Consider the following 24,663-nt stretch of genomic DNA (forward strand, 5'->3'; position numbering starts at 1 on the left):
CCGTAGGTATCCTGTTTTGATACTGAACAGACTATGACTAGCACATGACTGTCCCGGGGGGGGTTCGCTCTGGAACAGGGTATATGAAAACACGCTCTCTCCTCTCTGGAACAGAGTTTTCAGCAGTCTTGCTCTGGAACAGGGTATGAATTTCAGCAAATTCAGAGGTTAAGAGGGCTCAGCGACACATCCCTACCCTAAACGGGCAAGAGTACCCCCCCCCCCCCCCCCCATCCCGGGATGACTGTGAATGGTCTTATCTAGACCCCACCAGACCACGTGACATTTTTACAGTATTTCTGTTTGCTTATTGTACAAGGAATTTACGTTTAGTTACGCCAAACGACTTAAGCACAACTTAAAATGTTACTACAACAATTTTGATTAAATTATTCCCTACTTTGTATTTTTCTCTGGTTTTAAGTTCTGAACTTTCTCTCTCTCTCTCTCTTGCTAGTTAAAAGACCACCATGAAATTGATTTCAACATACTATATTTCAACTGTAGCGTTAGTTATATGTTTGTAATAACATGGCCTAGAGTTTTGTGTTGTCTTCTACCAGCATTTGTTGAAGTCCAACTTCAGCTTTCAGTGACACATTTCGAGGTCTCCCACAACATGGTATCCCATAATCCTCTGTCGCAGCTTCCGCTTCCTCGATGGTCTGGTGCATGGGCGCGAAAAGGGTTTCAGGGACGAATAACGATATGATCCCAGCAGTAAGAGATATTACACCAAAAATAATCACTGGAACTGTCACCCCAAACCCTGGGATTCGAGTCTGTGGAGATCAAAAGTAATAAAGAAAGAGTGTTATATCTGGCATGAGCTTACGAAACAAGGGTGACGTAGCTAGCGGTAGTTCACTTGCGTCTCAACTCTTGGTTTCGCTCAGGGTTGATTCCTGAACTCGGCTGCGCACGTAACAAGAGTTCCTTGATTTTCTTTTTTCCACAAACTAACAATCGAAATTCTAATCTCACGTCTCTCCCCTCCCCCTCATCAAAGCTTGGATTATATATCGTCAAAAAAGTGTTTTCCATTACCAACAAAGCAACGAAAGGAGCTGCTATAGCACCACTACGACCTATGGTTGATCCGGTTCCTTGGGCAGTGTTTCTGTCGAAAAACAAGAAGACAAGCCACTTATGTTGATGACAGACAGTTTTAGCGTGAAATCAGTGGCAAAAGTAACAAAGCAAGTTTGTAAGAGAATAAAACACAACTACAATAACAATTAAAAACCGCTGCAACAGAAGCTTCAGGAAACATTGACGAACTAGCGTCAATCAAGAGAAATTGTTTTATACGTTTATATACTTTGACTGACAGCAGGTTTTTTTGCCTGATTTCCTTGCTGCGACTGTTGTCTCGGTCAGCGCGAAGTAATGAAAACATTGGTAAGCTGGTACAATTATTGAGACTTACGTACCTGATGACTGTTGGGTAGATCTCGGAAGTTATCATGTATATTGTAGTCCACAAACCGAACGTTATCCCAGCTGCTCCCAAGAACAGTCCTGATTTGATCATGGCGTATTCTGAACAAAATACTAAATCAATTTATTTGCCTCGAATTAAGTTTAAAAAAATATTTTTCGTTTTATGAATTACGAGCCTAATGATATCGGAAACCAGATTCGAATTATTCAATAGTGTTTATCACTATTTTGCAACACTCTACCATTCTACATATCACAAGAAAAAGCTCGAACGGCATGTTAGTTGTATGCTTGAAGCAAGTGAAGATTCAGAACCAAAAGCTCTATGGAATTTGAGAGAAAAATTGCTAATTTATAAAATGAAGCATCAATATGTAATTTTTTACTCCCTGCTATATGTTGTGAGGTTTTGGTAGCCTTCTCTCGACTTCCAATTCTTCAATTTCTCGAAACTGCCTGGGTCAATAAGATACTCACTGTTAGGTATCGCAAGCACAAGAAGGCATTGTACTCCAATCAGGAACAACACAACAGCGTGGGTAATACGACGACCAAACCTAAAAATACATTTTGAAACATTTTTTTTTTTTTGGTATCGTAAAGTACAAAGACCTCTTTTCTTGGGCGTAATCAGTTTTCCCATTTCAGACCACGTGTCCTTCTCTTGAGAATAAGTTTTTTTGTATTTAGATGTATCCATATATGCACAACCACCACTTAACGAAGTCATGATACTCTGGAAAATGACACGTGTTATGAAATGCAAACATTACGCCAAAGATAAATAAGAGGTCTATAGTCAAACCCTTTGTCAAGCAAGATAAATGTATGGAATGTCAAGTAGGAATGTCGCATCATGATGGTTTTACATTTTCAGGACGATCCAGAGTATTGGCTGTTGCAGTGTAGCGATAACTTGCATGATAGTGAAGTTCAGGTAGATATTTCCTGACAGATTGGTGATGTAAAGGAATAAGGCGTTGCTTAGGAACGATATGGCAAACCTGGCAAAGAAAAAGACAAACTTTTACTTTGACAAAGGACAAAGCATATTCATAGTGTTTAAAAAATTTCCTTCTTATTCGCGCTAGTTGTATTCGATTCAATAACCTCTAGTCGTTATCAAATAATCGCTAAAGGCAATTTATCTGTTTATCTATTTCTCTTTCTAAATTTTATACCTTCATAAGCCTTACTTTCTGTTCATAAAAGAAGGGAGTTGTCAACCGCTACAGGTGTGTGCATGGTCTATTATTCAGATGAGCTGTAGTTTTAACTAAATCCTTAATGCATGAGGAAAGTTTGAAAATCTGACCTTCAAACAATTATTCGCATGTCTCTATCATTGCAATCTCACCGTTCGTCTCGCTTCGATGCAAAGGCACACCTACCTTTCAAGATGGCGCAGGGAACTATGAAAATGACTATTGCGGGGCACGCGTAATACACATATTCCATCGTAATTATGCGTGTTGGGTTTTATCGGAAAAGAAAACCGCAGAACCCGTAGAAAAACGGAAAGTTTAATAGTTTAATTTACATTAGGATATAAGAAGATGTTTACATCCTGGAACTTATATACAGTGAAATACAGTTGCCACCATCGCTCGAGAATCTTAAAATGAATGTATTTTATAGTTAGTAAAAGGCTTACCAGTTAAATCCTAATGCAGCACTCCATTTGCGAAGCTTTGGTGTTCGAAAAAGCATTCGCGGATCAGATCCTTTAGTTTCTTTTTGTTTTTCTATTTGTGTTTGTCTCACTCGTGAAATGAGATTCTTTAAGCGCTCCTCATCTATGTCTTCGTTTTTTCTGCCTGCATACTTCAGCAAAATGAAATGTGCCTCTTCTAGGTGATTATGTGCAACAAGCCAGCGAGGAGATTCTGGGAAAATCCTACAATTAAAATATTTACTTAGCAGCTGAATATTACGCTTTTTTACATACCATTCTTTGCTTCTTGTTTTCTGAGTAAAGCCCGGGTTCTGAGTAAAGTTCCGGGTAAAAATAGAATAAAACTAATATATATATTTAGGCACTGCCTAAAAGCGGAGCTCCCGATACGGAAGTAACAGGGAGAACAATTTGAATGAAACTGAAAGGTGAAAATAAGATCGGGGAAAAAATCTTCAATTATTTTTTATTCGAAATGATGATAATTTCTCCCATAATAAAAACCATGCAGTGAAATCGAATCGAAATGCACTACATCGTTTTTTGTTTTTCTGTTTATTTGCGCGAGTATACTCTCCCACTTAGGAATTTTGTACACAACTTACCACCACCCCCAGGGGCTAGTTTTGTTCTTGTAAGATTCTTCGACAAAAAGTTTTCCAAGGCCTACAGTTTTAGGCTTTGAATCTCTTTTACTTAAAGAAAAACGAAAGCTAACTACAGATAATCCAATACAATATCAAGTTTAGTGAAATTTACCTCGGATGTCTTTCATTGAAATCGAAAATCTGGAGATTTAGGACAAATCAAGACCAAAAAACAGACTTGAAAACTGGTTAAAGTGAGCAAAAAATGAGGTTTACTTAATAGGCCTTCTACAGTTTTCCAAAAACAGAGCTTACATTCATTTAAACAGTTGACAAGAACAAGTGAGACAAAATAAAAAATAATACAAAAGGCAATGCAAAATACAAAATGACTCATTTCTTTGGCAGTAAATTGGCGTTTGTAAATGTTTTTGAATATTTTTTAGCTTTTTAGAGTGAAAGTCTGGTAGGTCTTTATACAATAACAACTTTCAACAACACAAATTTAAGCTCATTTTTATAATCATACTTGCTCGAACAGCTTAATAAACAGTTGAATATTCGGTAAAAATTTATATTTCATTTAATGATTAAATAAATTATCCGTGTAGAAAGATATCTAAAAGTCTGTTTTGCCGACTGGACCCCGCGATAGGAGGCGAACAAAGCTTTTTCTTGAACGAAAAACATACGATAGCTGGTTAAAAACAACCAAAATTAATAAAGATTTACAAAGCTAAATAAAGGATGAATATTTGTTGTAATATGCTCTTCATATTATATTTCCTCCAGCATTAAAATAAATTAATCTTATCGATAGAAATATAAAAAGTTTTGAGAGAAAGTCTTTGATTTATCGATTCGTCGAGAAAAATGCTTGTCAAAAAAAAAAAAATATATATATATATATACGATTGTTTGCTAAAAAACACACACCTGAATTCTTGAAGAACACTTCTTGATCCATCTTTGACTACATGAAAGTTTTTTTAAATTGTTTTTGGTCTATAACTTGTCCTAAAGCGATTTTTTCTGTGCATTTGAGAGCCGCATTTGTGAGTAGTGTTGCTTTGATATCAAGCGGGATTCCTGTGTTGTGTACACGCCCGGACGGACGGAAGTGACGTCAGCCAAATCATGAAAAATCAACTCGATGGTTTACCATTTTTTTCTTAAGTATGGGGCTCCCCTCGAGCGGGAGCTCCGCTAAGATCTTTGTAAATTTAGTGTTCGGAAGCCAAGCCAAAGAAAACTTGCCAAGTCTAGTGGGATTGGTTGAATTAAAGCACGCAAGGCGCCGTTAATTGGTTTGCTATTTTAGAGCATTTTAAAATGCATCCATCATTTGTTGCAATCCCTACCTCCAGAACAAATAGAGTAGAATACCAGGTGCGGTGGTTATCATACACAGAATTCTCCAGTCTCTTATGAAGTAAGCTAACAGTACAAAAATGAAATATCCAGCAGACCAATACAGCCAGATGACATTCCCAGCCATCGTACGAGCCTTTGGACCGACTATTTCCATGACGTAGATATATAGGGATAAAATGAGTCCTATGAGACCAAAGCCCACGACAAACCACAGGACAGCCATGAGGGGAACACTGTTGGAGAACGAGGATGAAAATCCACCGAAGACCTTGGCAATAGGAAAATTCAATTGATATGCATAACAGTGGAGTATTTTTAGGATGGCGGATAAAAACAAATCTGCTTTGCAGCATTTCTAGACCTTATACGAGAAGGAACCGCGGGACCCAAAATGGATATTTTGGGGGGGGGGGGGGGGCAGCATGGGTAGCGTACGCTGCTAACGCGTCGTACGTCTTTCACCGCTATGAGTCCAACAGGTGGGGTCGCTGGTTCGAGCCCTGCTGTCGCCACATGGGGATCAAGTTTGTTTGATGTGTTGAGGATTTTCTTCGGTTTCCTCCCTTCGTAAAAATCAACATGTGAGTTGAGCGTTTTGTGCATAGAATATTGAATTTAGTGGTAGTGTGTGTGAGTGAAAAGTGTCTTTAATTAGTGCGAAAGCGCTAGCACGAGTAGACTCTTTAGACTCTAGAGATTACTGTGTTAGAGTATTGAATAATGGTCTCCTTACGCAGTCCTTGATGTGTCACAATAACACATCAAAGGTTTTCAAGAAACCTACCATGATACCATTGAATATGAAGATGCATTTTTTTCTTCCAAAAGCATCGGAAACCATGCCAGATAAGATAGCGCCAATGAGCATGCCAACAAACATACAGGTTTGGATTGCTGCATTGAGACTTGCATCATCACAGATAAGATTCCACTGCAAAAGAGAAAGAATCTAAAGTGAGAAAGCACAGTTCCTAGTATGTTTGTCGACGCTTACCATTTGTTATCGATAATTATCATATAGTTAGGATAGCCCGTGCGCGCTGATTGGTCGAAGACTGTGCTTTATTATAGTGAACGGAGCACAGTGCTTACGCCATCCGCGCGCGCGAAATGCTGCTACATCCTGCAACCGTCTTTCTTTTTGCGAAAGTAAATTCAATACAAATGAAATTAGTGACTATATCATAAAACAAACAAAACAGCTTTTTTCCGTGGTCCATTCAGTAATAAAGCACTTAGGAAGTGACGTAAGCACTCAATAAGTGCTTCTCCCTACGCTTCTTTCGTGCTTACGTTACTTCCTGCGTGCTTTATTACTGAACGGAGCGCGGAAAAACCTGTTTTATTTGTTAATTAATGCACAAGTATATATGTTAGATACCTCAGTAACCGTGCTGGTGAAGGCCTTATCGAAGCTGTATGACGTACAGTTGTCACAGCACGTACTCTGGGGACATGTTATGTTTGATGTGTTGCATTGGAAGGATGGGGCAGCAAACCCAAAGACTAGCATACCAAACGGAAATGCCATCAATAAAACCAGAATGCAAGAGCCAAAATAAATGGCTTTTTGGTATCTACCAAACGAGTTGACCAGCTGAAAGACATCGTCAAACTCAACGGAGGAACTGGAAGAGTTCTTATCCTATTAATAGATACAAGGAAAAATGAACCTTTAGTCACACTATACCATCAATTGTTTCGGCAAAATCATTCCGCTGCCCTGTACCAAGAGAAGTAGAGGAGAGGAGATCCTCATTTCACCTAAAACGCCATTATAACTGAGCGGCCCAAATGTAATAAATATTTGTTTGATTACAATCAGTGATTCAGACCGCCATAAATTTAGTTTGATATTGCCTGTTGATCACCATTGCAAGTCGTTCCGGCCCCTATTTTCATACATAAAGCAAAGGTGCTCACTGTCTCACAAGCCCGAGCAAACACTCCAAGAGCATATAGCTTTCGTATATTCTTTTTCGATATGTGACTCGGAAATAGAGGATATTACATGACCGCTTGGAGATACGGATTTTATCTTTGAATGTTAAGGTAATATTTTTACGCCGGAGTGAGCGCAACAAAGGGCAAGATATCCTCAATACTCAATACTTCACTGGCTATGGAAAGACTTTGCTCATCAACTTGCACCTGTAATAACTAGGATTTTAAATCATTCACTTAGTAACCACACAGTCCCATCTCCATGGAAGACCGCTAATATCAGACCAGTCCCAAACAAAGCGCCGTTTACAACACGTAACCAACTGAGACCGATTTCTCTTGCCAACATTATCATGAGACTTTTTGAGAGACTGGTCTTAAAACAAGAGATATCTAATACTTTCAAATCCATCATTAAAAACCGATCAGTTTGCATTCAAGGAAGGACGTAATACTACTATTAAGATCTCAGCACTACTGGCTCAAAGCATTAGACGGAGAGGCGGACTACGTACAAGTTTTGTCATTTGATTTTAGCAAAGCGTTTGATACTGTTCCTCACAAGATTACCATCGAAAAGCTCAAACCTACTAACCTCAACCCATATATCATCAACTGGGTTATAAGTTCCTTGAGCAATCGTAAGCACAGGGTTGTGGTTGACGGACTTACAACCAACTATGTGTACACAAACAGAGGAGTACCTCATGGTACGGTCCTAGGACCAACCTGTAGTATCTCATTTATAGTGACGTCATTGCCCTGACATGCGGGATACTCAACCTCATGTAAAGTAGCATAATGGCCGACTAACCATGTGCTTCATGTTGTATTGAATAAAGCAATTGTTAAACCATTTTCTGACTCGAAGTTACAACACAACCCTCTTCTCGTTGATGGCTAATGACATCTGTACAGCTGACCCAAGAAACAACTTGCTAGTAAAGTATGCTGACGATATCACAGTGACTTGCCCCGGTCTGAACTACACAACATCGCAAGCTGGGCAAAAAATAACCAAGTGAGCCTTAACTTGACTAAGACATGCGGGATGGTCATTCACGGCAACACATTGAAGCCTATGCCGCAACCCTTCAAGACATCAAAAGGAAAGAATCTCTTAGACTACTTGGTATAACCTTCCAGAGCAAGCCAACATCGCGGAACGTATATTCACTATCGATAATTTGCTATCTAGAGCTTCTAGTCGATTATATATCATCACGAACTGTAAAGCCTACGGATACCCCCCTAAGCAACTAGCACAACTATTTGATTCACTGATTGGATCACTTTTTACATACGGAACACAAGTCTGGGGGGCAGCGTCCCATCATAAAGATCATGAAGGAATTGACAGGTTTTTCAAGCGATCAGCTAAATTTAGATACACCAACAGAAAGATTACCATCTCAGAACTTAAAAGTCAACATGATTACAAGCTGTTCAAAGAAATCGGTACAAATGAAAAACACGAGATCGAAAGCACAACTTTATCATTAAAAATTTCTTCATAAATAGGTATCTTTTCAATCAAAGTGTTTTATAATATTCGTACAGCTATATTTATATTCTATTTATATTTTACATTTTTGTAACAATTTCAAGTTTGTTGAATTTGCCTTAATAAAGATTCATTCATTCATTCATTCATTCATTCATTCATTCATTCGTTCGTTCGTTCGTTCGTTCGTTCGTTCGTTCGTTCGTTCGTTCGTTCGTTCGTTCGTTCGTTCAATACTCAAAAAAAAAAAAAAAAAATCTAAATCCCTATTTCCACAGTTAGCGGCCATGTAATTGCCATTTAATTTGATTCATAACAATTCTTACCAATGTTTGTTTGTCGATTGACTTCAGTTTTGTGGGTGTCAAGTCCTAAAATCGATTTCTTGATCTATATATTTTCATGTACGTTTTTTATATTCTCTTTTACTCAATTACCCTTTTTGGATAAAATCCTCTCCAGAGTGTAGTCTTAAATCCTCCTGGAGAGTGTAGTCTCAATCCAGATTAGTTTATCTACCATTTAAAGTGTTAAATTGATGATTACTGATTTGACACGGGTAACCATGGGATACCACGGTGATAAAACCCGAATAATGACCGAATAGTCGTGAACAGTCGCGAATAGTGCCGAATAGTTGCGAATAGCGAACGAATCTTTAGTGACGAATAGTAGCGAATAGTGACCAATAGATGCGAATAGTTAATATCAATGTTATGTTTATAAACTTAAAACATGAAAATGAATAAAAAATGAATCATGAAACTTAAGGAAATAATTTTTTTTTAAATTTGTTTTTATTTATATAATTTTTATGTTCTCTATTTTTCTATTTATCTTTTTATTTTTTATTTTTAAAAAATTAATTTACTTTGTTATTATTATTGAATCAAAAACTAGACTATCTTGTGTCAACACAGAACAGCGAGGATTACTCCCGGTTAACAGTTAACCAGCAGTTAGCTATTAACTGGCAGTAACCGTGACCGTGGCGATAAAAGACTAATCAAACTCCGAGGAAAACAAGATCTATTAGTTTTGACAACCTTTTTATGGGTCTGTATTTTATAATTGGTGCACAATTATGATTAGTTGATTTTGCCTTACTATAGCGCAAATAATCAGAAAAACAAGTACATTCATTTGATAATTATTTGGAATTAATTATTTTAATAATTAAAATCAGTTTGGAATTTATCAGAACAGTTTGGTTGATTTTGTCTCTAATATTGTAATATATATATTTAGGCACTGCCTAAAAGCGGAGCTCCCAATACGGAAGTCACAGGGAGAACTGAAAGGTAAAAATAAGATAAAGGAAAAAATCTTCAATTTTTTTAATTCGAGATGAAGATAATTTCTCCCATAATAAAAACCATACAGTGAAATCGAATCGAAATGCAGTACATTGTTTTTTTTTTTGTTGTTGTTGTTTTGTTTTGTTTTGTTTTGCGTGAGTATGCTCTCCCACTTAGGAATTTTGTACACAATTCACCACCACCCCCAGGGACTAGTTTTGTTCTTGGAAGATTTTCTTCGACAAAATTTTCCAAGGCCGACAGTTTTAGGCTTTGAATCTCTTTTAATTAAAGAAAAACGAAAGATAACTACAGATAATCCAATACAATATCAAGTTTAGTGAAATTTACCTCGTATGTCTTTCGTGGAAATCGAAAATCTGGAGATTTAGGACAAATCAAGGCTAAAAAACCGGACTTGAAAACTGGTTAAGGCACAGGCTAACCACTCTAATAAATGAAGGAAATACTAAATGGTGTCTTGTCTTTTTATGCGCGCGCTATCGATTTTTTTGTCTTCTCCCCTACCCCCCTTGGTAACAATTTTGTTTTTCTACTAGACAATATACCAACAAGGTAGGCAACTTCACGGGCATCCTGTGGAAAATTCAAACTTTGACGAGAGAAAGCCGCGAATTTATCCAGATATTTTGACTCCGAAAACAAAATCAAACCGCCGTATGGCGAACTCGTTGATACTAGTTGACATTCTAGAGATTGGGCTTCCTGTGTTTTATACTTGTTGATATGCGAATGTTTCGAAGTATTTCGCTCAATTTCATATTTTAAATACTCGATTTAGCTGGTAAGATGATAAGTCGTCCTTTCATTTTCCTTTTAACACCTACTTTGTTTAGTTCTTTGTTATTTTGTTTAGTTTAGATTCTGTGATTCTGATGATTGTCTGAATGCAACGAAATACGACTTCGACAGACTTCTATTTGCTAAGTCTTTTGAAAAACGAATTCTGGATTTTGTTTTTAATTTAAAAGTCGGGCCGAGTGCTTTATTTCAGGAATCATTCGATTAAATCTTTCTGGCTAACAAAAAGCGTTGCGTTATGCGTTACTACTTGTCTTGACCTTCAAGGGTCACGGCGCTTACAGTTGATTCGTTGCCCGAAATGTTTATATTGAACACTTTATTTACACTGTGAACTAAGCGAATATTTTGTAGAAATTGGTTTAGAAATACTATTTAATTTGTTTTCATTCAAGTCTGTAAATTACGGATTATTTATTGGAGCGAACTTTCGTTCGTTGTCTCGAGCGACATCTATTGTGTAGAATGGTACCTTCGCAGATTAACATACAAGAACATTGCTTCGGCGATCAATCTACTTATTTAATATTCATAACGGCTTATTTGGATGACAAAACTGGCTGAATGTTCTTCAAGACTCCATCGGAATTGTTCCTAATTATTCTACGATCTACACATTGATTTAATATTTAAGAAGTCACCAGCAGTTCTAATAAAAACGTCGCTCGATCGAGTTAATAAGATTTCTTTGCTGATCGGCCGCAGTGACTTTATAGACCTTTCTCTAATGAGAATAAATTCCTTCAAAGATTGAAATCTGAATCTCGTTTTGAATTCTAATAAGAGGTGCTTTTTTCGATGCATCCGGCTCGACCCACGAGTCTTTTGAAAAAATCTAAATATGTTGACGATTGTACATAAGCGTTCCTGTTCACTTCAATACATCAGCAAAAAGAGGTTTAACTCATTAAAATTTTAGTTCAGGCGTTAATTGTATATTTTTTAATCAACTTGCATCTTTCCTTGATTCTTTAAATATAAATATTCCGAAGAAAAAAATATGTGCGAGTATGCGCATGCTCATTGGGTCCACAGTGCTAGAAATATCCCACATGTTTCATCAGCATTTCATTTCCTCATATAAATAACCTATGTAGTCTATAGTACATAAGAGTTTCGTACTTGTTAGTGTCGTGTAACGTTCGTAATCAAGTGACGTAAGACGACAGATAAACGTTTAATTATCGATCTGCTAACATCTTAGTGAGTGAGTGACACATTTGCATATTCAGACCCCTCACAATAACTCGTTTCTACGCTTCGCGTAGCCACGAGTTAAAAAGTATACAGAACGTCGTACTTACATCTAATTTTCAATAATTTAAAGGATTTTTGATAATAATTTCTCTATAAGGAGGGTTTTTTTGGGCATTTTTAACGAAAACCTATGTGCCGTCAGTTATGCTTGCATCCGAGCGGGCCTGAACACGAGAAAAGGGATCCAAAACAAGTCCTCTCCCTCCCTCTCCAAGTGTTTTTGGTTCGTTACCACATACTTCCCACACCCCGTGAGTCTTGCATTTTACTTCCGGCTTTCTTTTTTTTTTACAATCAAGAAGCGGTCTCCTATTTATTGGCTTCGCGAAACTGGAACCGGCGATTTTGCGCTGCCTTTTTGTAAAGCTTTTTTATTGTAGAGTTGTCAGATCTATCTTGAAAAACGTCGTATAGAAAAAAATAGAAAAAAGATACATTGTATCAGGAAGAAAAAGGGCAGAAAAATACATTTAAAACTATTTTTCATTCACCTAAAGTGCAATGAAGTAAGTATTCTTTTATTTTTTTCTTGTATTAAACTTACGTAGTACGCCGGCTCCACAAACTTGGTGTGAACAAAGTTTATGAAAAAATACATATTTATCAAACCAATGATAACCAACTTATAATTAATAATATTTTCCTACTTGCATTAAAAATGTGTATTTTCTCTGCCGTTTAGGTTGACGCTAGAGCAAAAGTATTGCTTAGACCAAGCATTAGCAGGGCATAATTTTCTTATACAAGGCAAAGCGGGCACTGGTAAGTCTTTTCTTATAACTGATATGATTAATTTATTTGAAAGTAACGGCAAAAACGTTAAAGTGCTACTATGATCAAAATACCCAAAACAATCACTTTACTCACGATTAGAACATTGTTTTAACTTCTCAATTTCTAAATATCGACGTTTTATTTTATATAGCACATGGTTTAAATATTTTTTGAAAGTTCTTTATATTTGATGACGTGCCAAAGTAACTTGGTAATAAAAAATTTTTCGCCAACATAAATTTATTGGAAAATAATAAAATTTCACAGATTCAAAGCCAAGACAATGTTAAAAAAAAGTTTTTCAACATTCAAGTCCATACGCATTTTTGCAAAGGTACGCGAGGCACTCGAAGTTGGATGATATTTTGGCTCTCTCAGAGGGTCAATTATGCCTTATTACAAATGATGTTAACGAAAGTATGAATAGACTTGTTGAAACGCTTCAGAAGATATCTGATTGTCACGCTCCAATACGGAAGGTAACTAAGCAAAAAAGAAGACAACTGAAAAGACCATGGATTACCGCTGCTGTACTTAACTCAATTAAGAAAAAACAAAAGCTCTTTAAAACACACTTCTTAAGTAATGACCCGGAAAAAATTAAGTATTATAAAACGTATAACAATAGATTAAATAAAATCAAAGAAGCTGCTAAAACAAATTACTTTAGAGCACAGTTTGATTTAAACAAAGAAAACTTAAAAACTACATGGAAGCTCATTGGTATGATTATCGAAAGGAAAAAAGCATCGTCAGTAACAAGTATCGAAAAGATCATTCATAACAATAAATGTCATACTGATAAAGCTAGCATTTGTCATCAGCTAAATTCATATTTTATAAATATTGGCCAAGATCTTGCTGGGAAAATACCGGAGGTTGATGTCAATCCAAGCCAATACATAAAAACATCGAATCCAAGTAGCTTCATGTTTCGTGGGATACTTTCAAATGAGGTACACGATGAAATTCTAAACCTGAAATTGAACAAATCATGCATTGGTGTTCCGCAAAAGTGCATAAGAATATCGAGCAACCACCTTAGTGAAGCATTAACAATAATATTTAATCAATCCCTGCTTCAAGGTATTGTTCCCGATGTTCTCAAAATTTCTAAGGTAACACCTGTCGCCAAAGGAGGAGATGCCATGGATCCAGCTAATTATCGCCCAATTTCAACTTTATCAGCTTTTACTCAAATTTTCGAAAAGCTCGTCTACAAACAGTTGATCAATTACATTGAAAAACACAATTTTTTATTCGAGTTTCAGTTTGGATTTCGAAAAGGCCACTCAACTTCACTAGCCATTACTGAAATAGCGGACAACCTAAGGAAAGCAATAGACAATAAAATGTATACTTGTGGTGCATTTTTAGATTTTTCAAAGGCCTTTGATACTGTTAATCACAAAATTCTAGTAGAAAAGTTAGAACTATATGGAGTCAGAGGTATTGCGCTAAATTGGTTTACCAGTTATTTAACAAATAGGCAACAATATGTTGCTTTTGGTAACAACGTATCCTCAAAACAAACGATGAATTGTGGAATTCCTCAGGGTAGCTCTCTTGGACCTCTCTTGTTTTTATTATATATTAATGATTTGCCAAACTGCTCTGATACTCTGAAATTTAGAATATTTGCTGATGACACGAATGTCTTTGCCTCGCACTATGACTTAAGGGAACTTGAAAAACTAATGAACTCTGAGCTCCAAAAAGTTAAGACATGGTGTGACGCAAATAAACTATCAATTAATTATACAAAAACAAATTTCATGATCGTGAAATCAAGTAAAAAGAAAGACGCGGTAATTGATCTGAAATTTCAAAACAGAGATGGTTCAAGCAATTCTTTACAAAGAAAAGACCACATAAAATATTTAGGAGTCATAATTGATGACTGCATATCATGGAGATACCATATTTCTTATGTCTGCTCAAAAATTTCACGAAATATTGGAGTGATATCAAAATTACGGCATTATCTCTCCATTCATCAACTGAAACAAATTTATTACAACCTCGTTTATCCCTACATATCATATGCAATATTGGCCTGGGGAAGCGCTTATAAAACGCACATTAAGAAAGTGCAAGTCAAACAGAATATAATTGTAAGAATAATGTTCTTTGCTGTATCCTTTGGCGAAAACACCGAAAGCGCTCTTCCCTTGCTAAATCTCTTGGAGCTTCTCACAGTAAATAATGTTTATCGTCTTCATGCTTTAAAATTTACTCATTTATGGCACAAAGGTAAGCTCCCAGAGACACTTTCCTCTTTTTTCAAATATGCAAAAGATATCCATCCTTACAATACCAGGTACGCAGCAAAGCAAAACTTGCATAAATCACAAGTGCGTACCAATATAGGCAAGCAAATGACGGCTAATATGGCGATTGAACTCTGGGAACAAATTCCTAGCCACTTAAAAAATGTTAATGTATTTTCGTTTGCGAAAAAATTAAAAAGTTATTTACTTGCCGACCAATTACAGATAAAAATTTAGTTCTTCCTTAGATTTTCCTTTTTCTAAATATTCTATTTCTTTCTTCATATATGTTAATATATACCATATATGTCATTACTCTAATTGTGGATTAACAGTTTTATTGTTCAGTTAAATTGTAATTATTTTTTATGTACTTGGTTCTTCTTCAGTTTACTCCAATGTTAAATTTTAAATTGCTGGGGTCTAACTCGAAAACCTTATGGTTAATTTAGACCCCAGGCTCTGAATTATGTTCTTTTGACAATTATCTATTCTTTATTTTCTTAGTTGTTTTCTATAGTTGTTTTTCACATTTCATGTAAATTTTCTTGTATGAGCAAATAAAAAATTGTATTGTATTGTATTGTATTGTATGCACAAATTGGTTTTCCTCGTTTTTCTCGGAAATAAAGCGATATTTCAAAAAACGAAGTATAACACGATTTGTTCTGGCTTAATGTCTACCTTATGCTTGAATATAAGCGAAATCGATTTTTTGACTGTTGCCAGAAAATTTCGATTATGTGATTTTTGCTGACATCTACTCTTAAAGGTCCAATAATCACTGTAGGAAGTGTTTTTCTCGATATTCAGGACGAAAGTATGATATTTTTACGATTATTTTTTGGAGTCTGTGACGTCATACACTCAACATCGAACATCGCTCCATACATTTCTTTGTAGTTTATGATCAAAATATCAGTAGTAAAGGGAGAAAGAAATACCCAAACACCCCAAAATATAAATTATATTCACAAGTTATGTGAAATAAGCACATTAGCCACCCTTTGGGCTTCATAGGATTAAAATAAATTAAGGATTTATATACAAAGAAATATATGTAGCAATGTTTGATGTTGAGTGTATGACGTCACAGACTCCAAAAATAATCGTAAAAATATCATACTTTCGTACTGAATATCGAGAAAACACTTCATACAGTGATTATTGGACCTTTAAAGAGTATTCTTAGGAAGTTTCAGCTGAATCCAAGTTTGAGCGATTTTCGTCATAGTAGCACTTTAACCTAGTGTGTTCCACTGGAATGGCTTGCGACGTCTTCAAAGCCAAAAAACTGCCATGCCTTTCTAAGACGATTCATGCAGAGAAAATACACGCCGGTTCCAGTTTCGCGAAGCCAATAAATAAGCGACCGCTTTTTGATTGTAAAAAAAAAAAAAAAAGGAAGTAAAATACAAGACTCACGGAGTGTGGGGTTGGGAAGTATGTGGTAACGAACCAAAAACACTTGGAGAGGGAGGGAGAGGACTTGTTTTGGATCCGTTTTCTCTTGTTCAGGCCCGCTCAGATGCAAGCATAACTGACGGCACATAGGTTTTCGCTAAAAAAGCCCCAAAAAACCCTCCTTATAGAGAATTTATTATCAAAAATCCTTTAAATTATTGAAGATTAGATGTAAGTACGACGTTCTGTATACTTTTTTTGTTTTCGGAGTCAAAATATTTGGATAAGTTCGCGGCTTTCTCTCGTCAAAGTTTGAATTTTCCACAGGAAGCCCGTGAAGTTGCCTACCTTGTTAGTATATTGTATAGTAGAAAAACAAAATTGTTACCAAGGGGGGAAGGGGAGATGACAAAAAAATCAATAGCGCACGCATAAAAAGACAAGACACCATTTAGTATTTCCTTCATTTATCAGAGTGGTTAGCCTGTGGTTAAGGTGAGCAGAAAATAAGCTTACTTAATTACGTCTTTTACAGAACGAGACGAAGTTTACATTCAGTTAAACTTGAAGAACAACTGAGACAAGATAGAAAATATAGCAAAAGACAAAGCAAAATACAAAATGACGAATTTCTTGTCAGTAAATTGGCGCTTGTAAATGTTTTGAATATTTTTTTGCTTTTTAAAGACAAGACAATAACATCTCTAAACAACACAAATTTAAGCTCATTTTTATAATCATACTTTCTCGAACAGCTTAATAAACAGTTAAATATTTGGTGTAAATTCACATCTCATTCAATGATTAAATAAATTATCTGTGGAAAGATATAAAATTATTGAACGAAAGTCTTCTTTGTTTCGCCGATGGGACCCCGCGATAGGAGGCGAACAAAGCTGCAAATTTTATGAACGAAAAACATACCATAGTTGGTTAAAAACAACCAAATTGTTAAACATTTACAAAGCTAAATAAAAGACGAATATTTGTTGTCGTAATATGCTCTCCGTGTTATATTTCCTCCAGCATTAAAATGAAATTAAGCTTATCTATTTAACAAATAGATCAGGCTTAGCTATGTTCTGTTCTCTGATAAAACACGACTGGAGCTGTAGGACGCGAAAAAAGTTATAGAAATCACGAGCCGTAGGCGATATAACTTTTTGAGTGTTCTACAGCTAAACCTGATCTATTCCCTTCATATAATAGATTTTTACGAAAAAAAATAGCGTAAAATTATATATATATAAAAAGATTTGTTTGCAAAAAGAGAGCGCGTCTGTCGTCAAACTCACGTAAACAAATTTGATCTATGCGATGATTGGCTAAAAACGCGACCTATGGCTATCTGATTGGTCCAGTTTTGACAGGTAATGACAGATCTGTACAGGCTGGCATACAGCTGGTTTATCGCATTTGTTCAACAAGAAAGGAGAATTGCTTGTAAATTTTAGCAAAAAAGCCAAAGAAAACAAGCAATTTACTGCTAGAAGAAATGAAAATTCAAATATTGAAGAGTTTGAAAAGCGTTTTCAAAGTTCAGATCGTTAAATGGACATTTAACCTTTACAAACACTCAAGAAAACCAGCTTATGAACACTTTCAATGCCAAGGAGCCGAGAGACGAGGAGCCGATTTTGATCTTCAAAATTGGAAGAAAGCTAGCACTGCAGTACTTGGATAACTTGTTTTTTCAGTTGACCCTGAACTATAGTAGTGTAGGTAGTATTTTGTAATCGTAGTCTCGGGCTATTGGAAAACAAATTACGGTAAAAAAAATTACCGTAAATTAGCGTTAAATTGACGATGGTAGTTTGTAAAGTAAGCTTAAGTTTCTTACGATAGATTTGTTCATTCTTGTTAGACTATAAAAAAAAAATTAAAATTATTTTTTGACTTCTCTAACACCATCACGGTCAAGCAAAAAGCTTCTAGTTTAGCGAAATAAGGTCATTGTACTAATGGTCGCAGCACAAACGAAAGAAAGCTTTACTCGTCGAAATGTAGTACCAATCAAATGTGCTTCAAAACGACATATTTTCCTTTTTTAGAGGAAAGACATATTTCTTGATAAAAATAAATGAATATTTTAAATTTAAAATTTGGAAATGCTTGAAATTGAAAAGCCGAATTCCTGTGACGTATTTTCTATGTTTAATTTTGTATAGAAAACATGGTTTTGACGTCATATCCATGTTTCTATGCTCTGATAAAACATAGCTTTTCAGCCAATCAGAGCGCGCGTTCGTGAAACTCTATTATATAAAGAAATATAAAAAGTTTTAAGAGAAAGTCTTTGATTTTTCGATTCGTCGAGGAAAATGCTTGTCAAAAAATAATAATAATATACGATTGTTTGCAAAAAAACACACACCTGAATTCTTGAAGAACACTTCTTGATCCATCTTTGACTACATGTTTTTTTAAAATTTTTTTTTGGTCTATAACTTGTCTTAAAGCGATTTTTTTCCGTGCATTTGAGAGCCGCATTTGTGAATAGTTTTGCTTTGACATCAAGCGGGATTCCTTTGTTGTGTACACGGACGGACGGAAGTGACGTCAGCCAAGACATGAAAAATCAACTCGATGGTTTACCATTTTTTCTTAAGTATGATGCTCCGCTCGCGCGGGCCAAAGCGGGAGCTCCGCTATAGACACTGATCATAAACATTATAATGTCTGAATCGGCCTGATAACGAAAACGATAATATATGTCTGCAAAGAGCGCATTTAGAGAGCATTAACACTCTCTGTACTTTCTTCAATATGCAAAGGGACCGATAACTTGTGTTCGGAGTATTTCTTTCATTTCATTTCATTTTATTCTATTCTATTTTATTCTTTTTAATATTACTTTTCTTTACTTTATTTTACTATTAACATTATTTTTATATTTTGCGAGTCCAGGTCCGAGTCCAAGTCCCATTCCTGCTTTTGCAGAATGCCACTTGAAAAATATGTCATATAACATTCACTATTCACGTCTATTGGTCACTATTCGCCACTATTCTCTACTATTCTTCACTTTTCGTTTACTATTCGCGACTAATTAGCAATTATTCGCGCTATTCGCGCTATTCGCTCATTATTCGGGTTTTATCACTAGCCGATCACTAGTCAAGTGTCCGTCTAACAAACTTTACATTCCATGTTACTAAAATGGGTGGCACAGTAACATCAAAACAAAACAAGTAGGCTGACATTTTTTAGCAGCTTCAATTCTCACAAAAATTATACTTAACAAGTTATAAAACGGGTTAACTCTTTCCATGACAAAATATTTTACACATAACTTTGCGATTTCAGAGATTCTGGGTATGATTTGCTACTTTATAGCGTAGACGCTTGTGCCTAAAGTGAAATATATTTGGCTGGGGTGCGAGATGTTTTATTCTAATCATTCAATGGTAAAGTAGAGAGCGACTTAGAGACGTCTTTAACGTCGCAAGGCTTATTTTTAAACAGGTTTGGGGGAATGAAGTAATGCACATTTCCATACATAGAGTACCATAAATAGATCTATAAATTGCATTTGTTAGAACATAATGCGCAGTATATGTTCGACATTTGGAACCCATATTTATATTTAATAGTTATGTAGGTATGCACGGTTAGTGTACTGATAAACTCACCTTTTTGTCCATACCGAAGCTACAAACTCTCACTAAATAGTCCTAATAACTTGACCTAAACAACGTGACAGAGTGGTCACAGCCTGCGAATAAATATAGCCTTTGCAATAGCGCACTTCCGAGCTATGCTTCGCTTGACACGCACAAAGGTTTCAGTATGACGCTACGTACTAAATGCTTAGTCATTCGTGACAGGCGGTAAGAATAGATTTAATTTAGCACGTAGCCTCATTCTGAAACCTTTGTGCGTGACAAGCGAAGCATATCTCAGAGGTGGACTATTGGGGTTAATTCCGAACGGACGCACGGTTGAATGAAACCGGAGATGGATCGATTTGAAATATTTCGAGTATCCAATTCGAAGCCGTTATAAGTGTCTGTCCCAGATCTTCCCGTGTGGGTCTAGTAGCCTATACGATATGATTTTGACATTCCATTCTTCAAACATAAATCATGCATGCTGTAGCAGAATGTATATCGCACCTTTTTTCTTTCCTTTTCTCCTTATTTATTTATTTATTTATTTATTTATTTATTTATTTAATCAATTTAATGGCAATAAAAGAGAACATAGAGAGAAGAAAGAGCCATATGGATAATCCGTAAAGGAGTCCTAGACCCCATATGGAAACAGATCACCAGGCAAGATATAAAATAGAAATAAAAATAAAATCTATAAAAATATATTAAAATCTATAAAAATATATTAATATAAATCTAACTTGTTATACCGATTTATCAAATCCAGCAAAGAAAAATATTAGTAATAAATAAATAAAATTTGGAGTTTGTCTTAACCTAGTGATGTATTAAATAATTCAATTTAATCCTCCCTCCCCTAGCAAAGAAAAAAATATTAATAATAAATATATAAAATTTAAAATTTGTCTTAACCTAGTAAAATATTAAATAATTCAATCTAATTTTCCAACCCCTAATTTGATTGCTTCAATAAAAAATCCTTCACTTTTGACTTAAAAGACTGAACTTTAGTTTCACTCCTAATATCCTTAGGCAACTGATTCCAAGAATCAAATATTCTATTGAAAAAACTATATTTGAGCACATTTGTTGTAGCAGGTTTCTTTTTTAAAGATAAACTATGAAAATGCCTAAGAGAATATGAATTATGGTGAGTAGTATAAAAATCTATATAAGGATTGATGTTAATATTAGTTATACCATTAAGAGCCTTAAATAAAAATGTAACATCTGCTAACACTCTCCTACTTTCTAGTGACATCATATTTAACTTCATTAAACGAGTGTCATAATCGTCCTCAGTCTTTAAGATAAATTTTGTTGCCCTTCACTGTACTCTTTCTATCTTATCAATGTTCCTCTTGGTATGGGGGGACCACACCACTGAGCAGTACTCCAAATTTGATCGTACTAAGGAATAATATAGAGTCCTCAATGTCTTTGGATCATCAAGACCTCTACAAGTTCTTTTTATCAGTCCCAGCTTCTTGTTTGCCCTTGCCACAACCTTATCATTATGAGAATTCCAGCTTAAATGCTTATCGGTGGTTATGCCCAGATCTTTGAATTCTGCAACTTCGTCCAATGTAGTGTTATCCAGAGAGAAGTCAGAGATAAAAGTTTGCTTCTTCTTTGTTATTTTCATGATTTTGCATTTCTTCACATTAAACTTCATAGCATTCTGAATACTCCATTGATTGAGATTATCCAAGTCCTGTTGAAACAGATTTAGATCTTCAACAGAGTCAATAATCCTTGAGGTCTTACAGTCATCAGCATAAAGTGCAATGATATTACCAGGCAGAACAGCTTTGGGTAGATCGCTTATGAAGATAATGAAAAATAGTGACCCAACAAGGATCCTTGAGGAACACCAGATGTAACCTCACACCAAGACGATGAAACCCCATCTAGTACCACTCTTTGTCTTCTGTGCGTCAAATAACTTTCACACCATCGAAGAAGGGATCCAGAGATTCCAAAACTGCAGAGCTTCTGTTAGATAACTGAATGACTCACTTTGTCAAAGGCCTTGGAAAAGTCCAAAAAGGCCACATCAACTTGACGTCCCTCATCCAAAGCCCTGGCCCACTGATGATGGGTCAAAACTAACTGTGTCTCGCAAGATCTTCTTTTGACAAACCCATGTTGCCATTCAGATAAGAAAGGTGAAACATGATCATAAATAACAGAATGTATCAGTCTCTCCAAACACTTTGCAGAAATAGGTAGCAGAGAAATAGATCTATAATTCTCTACAAGTTCCCTTTCATCACCTTTATGTATCGGAGTGATATTCGCAGACTTCCATAAAGTGGGCATGACCCCAGAGCTTAAGGATAAGTTAAACAAAAGAGCCAGTGGTACAGATAGTTCAGTTGCACAGGATCGAAGGATTCGGGCAGGCATGTTATCCGCTCCTGAAGCTTTGTTGATATTAATGTTACTTAAAATTCCTTCCACCTCTTGTGCTGTAGTATAACAGTCAGAAAATAAATTAGGATTTATTACATCAGGATAAGTCCGATTAATAGCTGAAGAAGATGATGAATAAATTGATTGAAAAAAGTTATTGAACAGCTCCACCTTAGATGTCATATCTCTAAAATGTACATTATCGTAAATTACAGTTTCGGGGATCCTCTTAGTTTTGGATTTCATGGAGTAGAAGGAGCAGCAGTTAGGGGGAACCGAGGTCACCCCCCGGAATTACATGGGTATTACCCGCCCTCACGTACGTGCGTCGGCCGCGGGTATTACCCGTAAGGTCCCTATGTGTAATGCCTGCGTAATTCGATTTGAAAAGCTCTCTACGGGTTTTATTGGTGCCCCGCATTACTGAGTTAAAATATTTGTTCTATATACGATGCACGAATGTAAAGAGTATGCTTATGACTTTTGTGTAAAGTGCTTGAAACCCAAGTTTGTACCTAGTAAGCCAAATAAGTATATTTGTTGTGGCAAAAAAATGCAAATAGAAGATGACACGTCAGCACAGTGTTACGAGTGTGGTAAGAACATTCGCAATGCCGTACCTTGTGATACCAGGGAACAATATTACTCTAACGGAGGTCGTAAGAAGACCCCATACAAGAGAATAAAATATTTTAGGGACTGGATGAGTCACATCCAAGGTCTTCGGCCGGTATATTTAGACAACGAAGTAATGGAAGCGCTTGACTTAAAAGAACCAACACCACAAAGCTTAAGGAAGACATTGAAAAAATTAAAGCTAGGGAAATATTACAAAGGTATTCCCTACCTTTTGTCTGAAATTACCGGTGACCCTATTCCCGAGGTTTCTGAAGATACTAAAAGAAGGGCTGAGTGGATGTTTTGTCGGCTGGATAAGGATATTCCTTATTACCCTGACGTAAGTTACGAAATATTTTACAAAATAGACCCCAACCACCCCCTCTTGGGATGGATTCCGAGGCGACTGAAGCAATAACATATTACGCGTAATAATTCGCCAAATAAGGTAATACGATGAATTTATATAACGCGTAATAATTCGCTAAATAAGGTCATACGATGAATTCATATTACGTGTAATAATTCGCCAAATAAGGTCATGTAAATAATTTATATTACGCGTAATACGACATGATGATCCAAGATCTTGGAAATAAGGATGGGCTTGACGAACTACTTAATTACGCATATGAACCAGACAGCCGGCGTTCGATATGCAAATAAAATCCTGTCTCGCTTTTTTCAAAGCAAATGTTTATTGAGCGAGCTTTCTTTGAAGCTCCTCTTTTGCCTCCTGGTAGATCTTTTTGCGAGATTCCTCGGAAAGATCTTTTACGACTGCTTTTTTGTTTCTTATGTCCGTCTTTAATTTCTCGTACTTTTCCTCTTCAGCTAAGATAAGCGAGAATTCTACGTCGTCTATCTTTCTGTCACGCAATGCCTTTGAAACAAGGTCGGTAATAGTATTTACTTTAGCCTTAGACTTTACTTTTATTTTACTTTAGGCTTAGACAGAGCTATTGTCGTGTCGCGTTTTGATATTTTCGAGGATAGCTTTTTCATAATGCCCGTAGCAACAGCAGAAACAATACCGCAGGCTGCCCCAACGCCGGCCAAAGGAACCCCTACGATCATTCCAGGTCCGGTAAGCGAAGTAGCAACGCCGGAGCCCGTCAACACTACGGATATGGATCCTGAAGTCATCGCAATCTTATGTAGTGTACTCCGGGCTCTAACGTATTTCTTCCTAACTTTTTCGTAGTGTTTTGTCTGCCTTTCCAAGTAAGCCAGTATTAGATTTGCCTTATTAAGCCTAAAGTTTTCAGCGTTTAGTTCGTTCTGACCCTCCTTGGGTAGATCAGGATACAACTGAGGTGCTGATGGTATAACATCCATTATATATACTAATGTACGACGCTTTTGGGAATGACATCGAGGAGCAGCCACATCACGATAACAGGGACTACTGGAATTGGAGAGCATTTAGGAAAATGTTTCCACATGCAGACCCTAGTAAGTTCGAAAGAAGACCCGATGGTATTTACTTTAACGGCTCCAGAATGTACAGCAATGCGGACTTGGGTCCAAATATAACGAAGAAGGTACCCGAGCATAAAGAAAGGCAACCTAATTTTCCAAAGAATCTATTAGTGACCACCCAGAATTACCCATTTTACGACAACAAAGGAGGAGCGCATGACTTTGCTAAGATGGTTACCTCT

The 24,663-nt window shown here is 36.2% G+C and overlaps 1 protein-coding gene and 1 pseudogene across 1 annotated transcript; both read right to left on the minus strand.

Annotated features, from left to right (window-relative positions):
* Positions 1 to 476: 476 nt before the first annotated feature.
* On the minus strand, positions 477 to 20,140 carry LOC116294243 (organic cation transporter protein). Its single transcript, XM_031701798.2, has 10 exons — positions 19,985 to 20,140; positions 6,461 to 6,724; positions 5,864 to 6,010; positions 5,067 to 5,347; positions 3,098 to 3,340; positions 2,313 to 2,447; positions 1,921 to 2,000; positions 1,434 to 1,542; positions 1,048 to 1,120; positions 477 to 782 (listed from the first exon to the last, which is right to left on the minus strand). The coding sequence occupies exons 1-10, from the start codon at positions 19,994 to 19,996 to the stop codon at positions 537 to 539; spliced, it is 1,590 nt and encodes a 529-aa protein (XP_031557658.2). The 5' UTR covers positions 19,997 to 20,140; the 3' UTR covers positions 477 to 536.
* A 778-nt stretch (positions 20,141 to 20,918) lies between these two features.
* Positions 20,919 to 21,844, minus strand: LOC148909717 (uncharacterized; annotated as a pseudogene).
* Positions 21,845 to 24,663: the final 2,819 nt, after the last annotated feature.

Source organism: Actinia tenebrosa, unplaced genomic scaffold, assembly GCF_029948245.1.
Source record: "Actinia tenebrosa isolate PJP-AT-01 unplaced genomic scaffold, QUT_ActTen_1.0 PGA_scaffold1__47_contigs__length_23844297, whole genome shotgun sequence".
Taxonomy (NCBI): domain Eukaryota; kingdom Metazoa; phylum Cnidaria; class Anthozoa; order Actiniaria; family Actiniidae; genus Actinia; species Actinia tenebrosa.

What these genes read in the sequence shown, in the direction of transcription:
- LOC116294243 (XM_031701798.2), bottom strand. An exon ending in CTACTCTATTTGTTCTGGAG is followed by an intron (nt 3,341 to 5,066) that starts GTAGGGATTGCA and finishes TTTTAATTGTAG; the next exon opens with GATTTTCCCAGAATCTCCTC. An exon ending in ATCTACCCAACAGTCATCAG is followed by an intron (nt 1,121 to 1,433) that starts GTACGTAAGTCT and finishes GTTTTTCGACAG; the next exon opens with AAACACTGCCCAAGGAACCG.